Genomic DNA, 12,387 nt, shown 5'->3' on the forward strand with positions numbered 1-12,387 from the left:
TGAACCTGACAAAGAAACTGATCACTGCTATGTTTCACATCCAAAAAAGCTACTACTTTTATGTTTTATGATATTTGAGGACATTGGAGGTACCTTAAATGTTTAAAATTGTTACTCTAATATGCTGCTACTATAATACTGTTAATACTTAACATTAATACAAATAACTTACCAAGAACTGTCAGCTGAATCTTCTTATTTCCAACACCAGGAGCTTTTTTCACTTTGCACTGATAGGTGCCAATATCTGATAACTGCAGATTTGTTACATTTATCGATGCATCACCAGATTTGAGATCATTACTTGTAAAATGGACTCGTCCTTTCAGATCTTGATAGTAGTCATCATAAATTTTGTCTCCAGAATATAAAATAATCTAAAAGAAAACCAAAATAACATAAGAGAAAAAACCAGCCAACCAAATAAAACCTGTCTCATTAAAGGAATGATAAATATATCACACTATTGTGGGATAAAGAAAAAAACAGAGTAAGAACACAGATTTTTGAAAAGCCTACAATTATCCAAATTACAGAATGAAAAATTAGAAAGGGATCGATGTGATCCTTCAGTCCACTCCCCTTTTAATTGGGGAAACCAAGACCCAACATGAGTAAGAGAGCTATTGAGTAACACTGGACAAAAATTCAGATCTCTTAATTTCTACACACTCTATTTTTCTGGAGTCCCTGGATGGTGACAATGGTTAATGAGCTTGGCTGCTAACTGAAGGCTGGAGGTTCCAATCCACCTAGAGGTGTCTCAGAAGAACGGAAAATCCCATACAGCACAGCTCTGCTCTGACACACATGGAGTTGCCATGAGTCAGAGCTGACTTGAGGGCAATAGGGTTTTCTAATTTCCAACTGCCTCATAGGCTGCATGTGGTGTGTCAATCAAGTGTATAACATCAACCCTATCCCCAAAAGGCTTATGATAATTTACCTGTGGAATCAAAGACAGAAAATTAAAAAAGACAATATCATTTTTGTCTTAATATTAAACTGGAGCACTTGAGGGTTCTAGACTCTAATAGATGAAAAAAAACTCTTAAGATACATGTACTTAGGTTAACATGATCATCCTAAGACTTTTCTGTAACTAAGAACAAAGATCCTTTCCTAATTCCACTGAGTTCTCTAAGCCACTATTATTGGCACTGATGGAAATACCTGAAGGTGAGAATTGGAGAGGAAATAAAATCTGTGTTAAAACTGACTTGGATGGCAACAGAACAAGTAGAAACAAAAATAATGAGAATGTTCACGCATTGTGAAGAACGTAACCAATGTCACTGAACAACTTCTGTAGTAACTGTCGAACGGGAACCTAAACTGCTGTGTAAACCTTCACTGAAAACACAATAAAGTATTATTTAAAAAAAAAAAAAATGAGTTGGAAGAAAACTGCCAGTAGTTATCTCTAACAACCAACAAAATTAATTTAGCATATAATTTTGCACATTTGCTAATGAGATCCCTTACTCTGGTGCTATGAGACCCAAGGGCCAAAGAGCAGTGGTACCAGGCTCAAATAATAATCAGGAAACATGCCTACATCTGCAAATAGCTTTTTATCTGAGATGTGAATTACGGGCAGTACAATCAGATTAAATGTCTCCCAAGAACACCTTTTCCCATGAGGACAGAGACTTGAGTTCTTCTCTGCATCGCCACCTCCCCCGCCAGGCTGACTACCCCTAATCCACTAAAAGCCTTTCTTGTAAGTGTTTGCATCCAGGGTGCACTCAATACCAGTTTGCTAATAAAGGAAACCCTGGTGGCATAGTGGTTAAGAGCTACAACTGCTAGCCAAAAGGTTGGCAGTTCAAATCTACCAGGTGCTCCTTGGAAACCCTATGAGGCAGTTCTACTCTGTCCTATAGGGTCACTATGAGCTGGAATCCACTCGAAGGCAGCAGGCTTAAGGGAAAAAAGAACAGTTGAAGAGTCTACAGCTGATGTACTCTGCCAACACAGGCCATTACTTTATTTCTGCCACCTTCCTGCCACCCACACTTGTCAACAGCAACACTGAGAACTCCTCAGAGGAGGTTACTATATTTTGTTCTGGATTTAACTACTGAATCTCTGTTGTGAAAAGCCATTAAGTTCAATCTACTGTATTTTCGATTCCTCATGTTTGACTTGACAGCAACGGGTTCAGTTTTTTGGTTTATGTTTGCTAGGCACACACGCTGAGTAGGCTTTTGAGGAGGACCTGACAAACATGTGTTCCCACTGTTAATTATTTTGTAAACCATTATAGTAATTTCCCAAGAAAAACAATGTTATGAACAGTAGTTACAGAAATTAGAAACTACACCTGCCCAAAAGCAAAGACGAGAAGGCAGGAAAACTGGACGAACGGACATGGGGAACTCGGGGTGGCAAGGGGGAAAGTGATGATACATTGTGGGAATTACAATCAATGTCACAAAACAATTTGTGTATAAATTTTTCAATGAGAGGCTAATTTGCACTGTAAACTTTCACCTAAAGCACAATTTAAAAAAAAAAGAAGAAATTAGGAACTGACATTTACCAGGTAATTTTATACGTCTTCATTTATTCCTCTTGACAATCCTACAGGGGTGGGCACTGTCCACGTTTAACATTTAGGATGAGGAAAGCTGTGGCAAATTCACACAGCTAAGATGCAAACCAGATCCATTCAACACGGCACAGTATACAGTGCTAAAATTCTTAACTAACATTTTCATTCACTTTTAAGCTTACAAAATGCTGTGCAAATAAGGTTTCACTGAATTCTCTTAACAACCCTGTGAAGTAGGTATATTTGCTCCTTTCTACACATGAGAAAACTGAGGCTTAGGAAACAAACATGGGAGGCAGTACAGGATAGTGCAAAGGATAACAGAAACACAGGTGTGGGAGACAGAGAGAGCTGGGCTGAAACCCTCAAAGGCATTCGTTAACCAGTGTGTGAAAGCAGGCATATTCCTTTAAGTTCCTGGATCTCTACTTCCTCCTCTTTATGTGTATAATAATTCTTATCTGAGGGTGTTATTTTAAGGCTTAAATAAGGAAATGTAATGTAATAAAAGTACATAAAAACACTGCTCAGCACATTTTTTAAAAACCTGATGCTATACGGTCAGTTCCAGCTCATAGGCCCCAGGTGTTATAGAGGAGAACTGAGTTCCGTAGGGTTTTCTTGATCTGTAATCTCTACTGAAGCAGATTGCCAGGACTTTCTTCCAGAGTGCCTCTGGGTGGGTTTCAACTGCCAACCTTTCAGTTAGTAGCCCAGTAGAAACCATCTGCGCCACCCAGACACATGTTCAGCACATGGTAAGTGCATAATACATGGCAACTCTGCCAACTAAGGAGATGGAATGGTCTTCAGCCCAGTCCTTAAACACACCGCCAGCAAGCTTAAATACATTAAAAAGAGGCCCCCATTAACAGATGATGTAGCTGAAATCCTATGTAAAAATCCTCTTCTGCCTCAATCTTGCCCTCTTTCTTTTGGTCTGATGGTGTTTTAGGTTAGAGGATAGGTTTTTCACCCAGAAGTGGGTACTCAAACCCAGTCCCCAGTTTCATGCTTATCTCACAACTACTGCACATGTCAAGGCTGGGCATGGAAGACATGGGGCCTCCTTCCATCAGGGACACACTCAAGGTTACGGTGTGGACAGTGCCTCTTGGTTTCTATCTGCACCTGGTCACAGGGCTTCAATCATGAGATAAACGTGTGAGGCCGGAAGCATTTAGGACCTGTACCCTCTACAGATCTCCCAAGCTTCACATATCTTAGGCATTGTTGTTAGGTGCTATCAAGTCGGTTCCGACACACAGTGACCCTGTGTACAAGAGAACCAAACACTGCCCAGTCCTGCACCATCCTGACAATCGTTGCTATGTTTGGCCTACTGTTGCAGTCACTGTGTCAATCCATCTTGTTGAGGGTCTTCCTCTTCTTTACTGACCCTCTAATTAACCAAGCATGATGTCCTTCTCCAGGGACTGATCTCTCCTGATAACATGTCCAAAGGTAGGAGCCTATATTCAAGGTGCCAGCACTTCCACAGAGAAAAGAAAGGGGAAGCAAGAGAGAGAGGAAGAGAACAGGGCATCTGGGCTGTTTACAGAGTGAATCCAGCTGCACTTATTCTGCTTAGGCAGCCAGAAGGAAGTTGCTGATATTGAAATCAGGGCAGAGGTATGTCCCTGCAGGGACTGGCCATAGTCATTCATAACTTGGCAAAGAACCTTAATTATTTCCTTCACAAATACATCATAATTCAGCCACTGAATGGAAGAACTTTACATTCAGCTTTTAAATAACCCCTACTTTTATATGAGGGAGCCCTTGTGGCCCAGTGGTCAAAGAGCTCGGCTGTTAATCAAAAGGTTGGTGGTTTGAACCCGCCAGGCGCTTGGCGGGAGAAAGACATGGCAGCCCGCTTCCGTAAAGATTACAGCCTTGGAAACCCTATGGGGCAGTTCTACTCTGTCTCACAGAGTCACTATGAGTTGGAATCAACAAAATGGCAATGGTTTTTTTTTTTTTTCCTTTTACTTTCATATGGACCATAAGTAAAAATAAAATTCTCCCCCAAATGCATGCATTACCATATTCCCCTAAATATTTTCTTTTCCTGTGCTCTACGTAATTAACTTTTTAAATGAACTCTATCAGATCAATATGCACCATTCAAAATCAAATGAAATCTTCTGAAACCACTAAAAGGGAAAGTGTGATATATGTAGCTGAGGTGAGATTATTGAGCAATTTCCCTCCTTTGTGCTGTTTTTTGATTTTCCAACTTTTCTACAGTAGACTGTCATTACTTTGCAATCAGCGAAAAGTTCTATAACAATGTTTTGATACTCAATTTTTTAAACTTAAGATTAAATACAAGTTATTTCTATGGTATAAAGACTAAGAAATTCATTGTACAGGATTTCTAACTTGAAATCAGGCTCTGTAATAATATGTAGCTTTGTTACACTTAATGACAGTTTCTAATGGCGACAGAATCCTTGTGTAAAACTTAAAAATCACTTCTAACTTTTAACAAAAGTGCAGTTTATGCACGGGCCCCTAACACATCATGCACGTTCCTGCCATGCTATCATGTCTGCTCCATGTTATCCTGCCCTCCATGGCCTGCCTCAAATACATTCCAAATGCAGATTTTCAGAAGCTTAACTCACAAGTTCCTCTTCCTCCTTGAAGTCCAGTGACCTCTTCTTCCTCTGAATCTTAGGTCACTTATTATCTATCTCACTCCATTACATATTCCTCACATTCCACCAGACTGTATGTCTTCCTCACCCAGACTAAAAAATCTGAGAAGTCTGGGGATTTCTTCCCAGGTCCCTGCGCCCACCCAGGTGATCAGCACAACAATGCACATGTAACACAAGCCCCCCAAACATCTGCTGAGTGAGCAAGCCCTTATCCAACTTACCACTTGATCCACCTTCTGATTATCAGCTGGCGATAGCAGCCACTCGATGTCCAATGGTCCCTGGTCTTCTGGACTAAGGGTAAATTTGCATGGCAAATACGCAGTTTCCCCTTTGGCTTTTTCAATCATCTGGTCAGGAGTAGTTATACTTAAACTTCTAGTGAAATCTGGAGAGAGAAACGTGTACATGGACTAAATAAGTATCTGCTATTACTTTTTTTTTTTTTACTAGTTCCCGGATAGTGCAAATGGCAGTTTGAATCCACCCACAGGTACCTCGGTGATCTGCTTCTGAAAGGTCACAGCCTCGAAAACTCTATGGAGCAACAACAGTAATAGCCAAAAAAGATGTGTGTGGTTACCTAGGTAGGTATGTTTGCATATATGTGTATAAAAAGGCATATGTGAATAAATTCATGTGTGTGCATAGATGTATCCGTAGACTTATGTATACACATGTTTGTGTGTGCTGCACATATATTCATATAAATAACAAAGCACACAGGGGCGCACGGTTACAGAGGCTTCCTAGACATATCCAAACAACTCGCACGACTGGTTTACTGGGTTAAAAGACACAGGATCATAGTCTCCGGGGACAACTTAGTCAACTGGTATAACAAAGTTCATAAAGATAATGTTCTATATCTTAGTTTGGTCAGTAGTGTCTGGGGTCTTAAAAGCTTACAAGTGGCCATCTAAGATATAACTATTGGTTTCTACTCATAGAGCCAGAGGGAACGAAGGAAATCAAAGGCTCAAAGAAGAAACTAATCTGCAAAACTAATAATCCACACAAACCATGGCCTCTTCTAACCTGAGACTGGGAGAACTAGATGGTACCCATATTTCACACCATACACAAAAACAAGTTCAAAATGGATCAAAGACCTAAACATAAAACCTAAAATGTTAAAGATCATAGAAGAAAAAATAAAGACAATGCTAGGGGCTCTATTAAATGGTAAAAATTCAATACAAACCATAACTAACAATGCACAAACATCAGAAGATAATCTAGGTAACTAGGAGCTCCTGAAAATTAAACACTTAAGCTCATCAAAAGATTTTACCAAAAGAGTAAAAAGAGAAGCTACAGATTGGGAAAAAATATTTAGCTACAACATCCAACAAGGGTCTAATCTCTAAAATTGATAAAATACTGCAACACCTTGACAATAAAAAGACAAATAATCTGATTAAAAAATGGGCAAAGGATAGGAACAGACACTTCACCAAAGACGACATCCAGGTGGCTAACAGACACATGAGGAAATGTTCACAATCATTAAGCCATTAGAAAAATGCAAATCAAAAGTACACTGAGATAACCATCTCATCCCAACATTACTGGCACTAAAAAAAAAAAAAAATGTTGAAGAGGCTTGGAAACTGGAACTCTTGTGCACTGCTCGTGGAAATGTAAAATGGTACAACCAATACAGAAAATGATATGACACTTCCTTAAAAAGCTAGAGATACCATACGATTCAGAACTCTCATTCCTAGGAACATATCCTAGATAAATAAGAGCCATCACATGAACAGACATATGCACATCCACATTCACTGCATTATTCATAAATACCAAAAAGATGAAAACAACCTAAATGTCCATCAACAGATAAATGGATAAACAAATTATGGTACATACACACAATGGAATAGTATGCAATGATAAAGAACTATGACAAATCTGCTAAATATCTCACGACATGGATGAATCTGGAGGGCATTTCGCTGAGTGAAATAAGTCAATCACAAAAGAACAAATACTGTATGGGACCACTATTATACAAACTCAAGAAAAGGTTTACATACAGAAAGAAACAATCTTTGACGGCTACGAGGGAGGGGAAATCACTAACTAGATAGTGGATAAATGTTAACTTTCTTGAAGGGAAAGACAGTATACAATATAGGAGAGGTATGCATAACTTGACCAAGGCAAAGTCATAAAAGCGTCATAGACACATAATCGCCCAGAGGAACTGAGTTACAGGTGTGAGGGATGGGGACTATGGTCGCAGGGGTCATCTAGGTCAACTGGCATAACATAGTTCATAAAGAAAACGTCCTACATCCAACTTCGGTGAGCAGAATCTGGGGTCTTAAAAGCTTGTAAGCGGCCGTGGAAGGTACATCTACTGGTCCTATCCCTTCCAGAGCAAAGAGAATGAAGAAAACCAAAGACACGAGGGAAATATTAGTACAAAGGACTAATGAATGAACCACAAGTACCACAGCCTCCACAAGCCTGTGCTCAGAAGAACTAGGTGGTGCCCAGTTACCACCATCGACAGCAATTACAACTTAGGGCCCTGGAGAGAGAGGGAGAAAAAATGCATATAAAAATTCAAATTCACAAAAAAAGACCAGACTTACAGGTCTAACAGAGACTATGGCCCGAGGACACCCTTTTAACTCACACTGAAGCTACTTCCAGAGTTCACCCTTCGGCCAAAAATAAGACAGGCCTATAAAACAATAACACAAGTAAGGAATGTGCTTCTTAGTTCAGACATGTATACAAGACTAAACAGGCAACACCTGCCCAAAAACAATGACAAGAAGGCAGGAAGAGACAGGAAAAACGGACAGATGGAAACGGAGAACCCGAGGTAGGGGAGAGTGCTGACGCATCACAGGGAGTGCAGCCAATGTTATAAGGTAATCTGAGTAGAAAGTGCTGAATGGGAAAGTAATTTGCTCTGTAAACTTTCAGGTAAAGCATAATTAAAAAAAAAAAAAAACTAGATGGTACCCTGTTGCCACTATCGACCTATCGGTTGTTCTGACCAGAGATAAAACAGAAGGTCTTGGATAGAATGGGAGGAAAATGTAGGTCAAAATTCAAATTTCTAAAAAGACGAGACCTACTGGAACAACAGAGACTAGAGGAACCTCTGAGACTATCACCCTAAGTTAACCTTTGAAGTTGGAACTGAAGCTATTCTGGAGGTCACCTTTCACTCAAACCATAGACCGGCCTATAAAATAAACAGTATCATCTGTGTGAGTAACGTGCTCCATTAAACAATAAACTATATGAGACCAAACAGTCAACGTTTTCCCAAAAGCAAGAAGGAGGTGAACAGAAGCTAGAGCAACGCAATAAACAGTATGGAAATTATGAGAATGCTGACATATTGTGAAAATTGTGACCAATAACATGGAACAATTTATATAAAAATTACTAAATGGGAACCTAACTTGCTGTGTAAACTTACACCTAAAATACAATGAAACATTATTTAAAAAAAAGAGCCCTACGGAGCAGTTCTATTCTGCACACATGGGGTCGCCATGAGCCTGTATTAACTCAACATCAACTAACAATAATAACGACAATTACCCTGCGGGCTTGCTTCATGCACCACAGCCACTCAGGAAGAAGAGTGTAATTTGGGGCCAAAATAGCTGAATTCAAACTCAGCAATCCCCCAGTTTTTAATTTGTGCCTTTGTAAAAATGCACTCATAATATTAACATCTATCTTTACGGATACGATTTTCTTCAAGAGTACTGTGAATTTTCCAACATTATATAAGTTTTCACTAGAACTGAATTTAACCAGATGCTCTAAAAGGTCAGTTTTGTCACACTAATTCAAAGCTACATTAATTCATGCTTGTCACAGTGCCACCTCCACACTGGGAGCTCTCTGTTGGTGGGGCACACATTACCGAATTCTGACAAGTCTTCTGCCAAGGCTTCTTTAAGTCTAAATTTTGATGAAGACAATTCAGAAAGAGGGGAAACACTGTCAATTTCTATTTGTTAATTTACAAAATAATTAATCTATTTTCTTTAAGGCATTTCTTACTAGTCATCCCTTATTTCCCTTCTGAACAATAGCCATCAATCATATTTATTATATGCTGTTTAAAAAGAGGACACCCTGGTGGTGCAGTGGTTAAGTGTTAGCTGCTAACCAAGGGGTCGGCTGTTCGGATCCATCAGGCGCTCCTTGGAAACGCTATGGGGCAGTTCTACTCTGTCCTATAGGGTCGCTATGAGTCGGAATCGACTCGATGGCAACGGGTTTGGTTTTGGTTTAAAAAGACACCTTAAAATTGCATAAACAATTTTGAAATTCATTATCTGTTTTAAAAAAAAAAAAAAAAAAACTGTTGCTATGAAGTCAATTCTGTTTCATGGTGATCCCGTCTGCTTCAGAGAAGAACTGTGCTCCACAGGGTTTTCAATGACTGTAACCTTACAGTAGCAGATTGCCAGGCCTTTTTTCCACAGCACCACTGGATGGATGAGACTCTTCAATTTTTCAGTTAGTAGCTGTCATGGATTGAATTGCATCCCCCAAAATTATGTGTATCAATTTGGCTAGGCCATGATTCCCAGTATTGTTTGATTGTCCACCACTGTGCCATCTGACATGATTTTCCTATGTCCTGTAAATCCTATCTCTGTGATGTTGATGAGATAGGATTAGTGGCAGTTATGTTAGTGAGGCAGGACTTCATCTACAAGATTGGACTGTGTCTTGAGCCAATCTCTTTCAAGCTATAAAAGAGAGAAGCGAGCAGAAAAGACCACATACCACCAAAAAAGAAGCAGTGGGAGCATAGCGTGTTCTTTGGACTGAGGATCCTGATGCTGAGAAGCTCCTTGACTGGGGGAACACTGATGACCAGTACCTTCCTCCACAGCTGACAGAGAAAAGAATGCCTTCCCCTGGAGTTATGCCCTGAATTTAGACTTGCAGGCTACTAGGCTGTGAGGGAATAAACTCCTCTTAAAAAGCCATCCACTTATGATATTTCTGTTATAGCACCACTAGATGACTAAGACAGTAGCCAAGAGCAAATTATGGCGCTCAAGGACCTAAAACTTCTATTTAGCCACACACAGAAAATTAATCCTGAATGACATATTTGAAAAATAAGTAAAAGTCAAAATAATATATCTTGAGCCAAACAAAAATCCCTACAATCCTTCCAGTAAATTGTTAAAAAGAGATAGCTTAAACTCACTACAATGCTGCAAGAGCTGGAAAAAAAAAAGGAAGAATGAAGAAAACTAAAGATACAAGGGAAAGATTAGTCCAAATGACTAACGGACCACCTCTTCCACGGCCTCCACCAGACTGAGTCCAGTACAACTAAATGATACCTGGCTACCACCACTGACTGCTCTGACTGGCATCACAAAAGAGGGTCTTGGACAGAGCTGGAGAAAAATGTAGAACAAAATTCTAACTCAAAAAGGAAGACCAGACTTGCTAGCCTGACAGAGACTGGAGAAATCCTGAGAGTATGGCCCCCAACACCCTTTCAGCTAAGTAATGAGGTCACTCCTGAGGCTCACCCTTCAGCCAAAGCTTGGACAGGCTCAAAAAACAAGACTAAAGTGGCACACCAGCCCTGGGGCAGACTAGAAGGCAGGAGGGGACAGGAAAGCTGTAATAGGGAATCCAAAGTCTAGAAGGGAGTGTGCTGACATGTCAGGGGTGGTTAACCAGTGTCAGAAAACAAATATGTGTGCTGTCTAATGAGAAACTAGCTTGTTCTGTAAATCTTCATCTGAAGTAAAATTAAAAAAAAAAGAAAAACAAAAAAAAGGCTCCTCCTTGCTGCTAAGTTTACTTAATGATACCAGTTATCTCTTACATGCATAAAAGGTGGAAAATAAACTGTGAGCAAAGCTGCACCATTTCTTGATCTATAAGAGAAAAACAGCTTAATCTAGTCACATCCTGTTTTTCAGGAGAAAAACAATTCTGTTCATCTCAATTTTCCACATAAAAATAGATCTGTTTATTGGTTATGTCTTATGGTGTCAAGTTGGAATAAGCTAACATCGGGATTTAAAACGCACACTGATTCTGTAAATGAACAGTCGCACAAAACAATTTTTTTTCTACTTAATGTCAAAGTTGGCATGACTATCTCATCACATCTGTGTTTTCCCTGTGATAACCTCACATTTTCTTAAGTATAAGCTCAAACATCTAATGCACCATGAACCACCTATTTCAAATCAATGCACTGTTCTCCGTTACGCAGTTCCACCATTTGGACCTGACGCTGACATTCAGCGCTGAGTGGTGACCTAGAAGAGGCCCTAAACGCTAAGCTTATGCTGCAGGGACCTGCCTCCTCCCCCACCCCCCACCCCATAAATACGAACATATTATAGCAAACTAAAGGATAAATAATCCAAAGTTCTAATTCTCCGCAATGGTTAGTCCGACACTGTGTTTAAAGTAATAAATTCCAACAAAACAAAAAAACAAATTATTAGCCATTATATGATCATTTTCACTGGCCCTAAAGTAATCTGAACACAAAGAGGCTATCAATAGTAAGAAAATGTTAATCAAGTTGAAGTCAACAGACTGAGCGGAAAAAAAAAAAAAGCCTGGTTCCATTCAAGACCACTGATACTCAGGCACAACCATAACTTTAAACCACATTCAAGTACACCACTTAAAGATGACAAATGGACACAAACTCTCTGCACCTCTTCCTTGAAATCTGAGGCTGACCTTGCTCTGAGCAACGTGGCATGAGTGTGCTGTCATGTGAACTTCGAGTCTAGGTCTCAAGAGCCCTTGGCCTTCTCAGGCCACAGACACCGTGTGAGCCAACCACAGAAAAGAGAACTGCCCGACATGCGGCCACCCTGGGATACCGAGCCCCAGTCCAGGCCAGCCGTCAGGAGCCCCAGGAGTAAGCCTAGAACTTTCCACCTCAGCCTAGCATAAACTGCCAACCTGCAGAATCATAAATAACACAATTTTTGTTTTTAAATCTGTAGAATTTGGGTTGGTTTGTTATACAGCAGAGACTGATCCTACACAATCCAAATCCATGGATTCAGCCCAAATGGACTACTCTTTTGTAATCGTTACCTGCCATCAAGTCAGCCCCCAACTTGTGGCAAGCCCATTCACAATGGAACAGAAGGCCACTGCTCCTGT

At 40.0% G+C, this 12,387-nt stretch overlaps 1 protein-coding gene across 1 annotated transcript in view; it reads right to left on the reverse strand.

The window, feature by feature from the left end:
- The window catches only part of CXADR (CXADR Ig-like cell adhesion molecule), a 56,409-nt gene that overhangs the window by 14,930 nt on the left and 29,092 nt on the right, over positions 1 to 12,387 (reverse strand). Inside the window, exons 2-3 of the mRNA XM_049858585.1 lie at positions 5,445 to 5,611; positions 173 to 377 (exon numbers count right to left, since the gene is read on the reverse strand). Of these exons, the coding sequence (XP_049714542.1) occupies positions 173 to 377; positions 5,445 to 5,611 (372 nt within the window). The remainder of the gene's footprint in view (positions 1 to 172; positions 378 to 5,444; positions 5,612 to 12,387) is intronic.

The sequence above is a fragment of the Elephas maximus genome, chromosome 18 (genome assembly GCF_024166365.1).
Source record: "Elephas maximus indicus isolate mEleMax1 chromosome 18, mEleMax1 primary haplotype, whole genome shotgun sequence".
In the NCBI taxonomy this organism is placed as follows: domain Eukaryota; kingdom Metazoa; phylum Chordata; class Mammalia; order Proboscidea; family Elephantidae; genus Elephas; species Elephas maximus.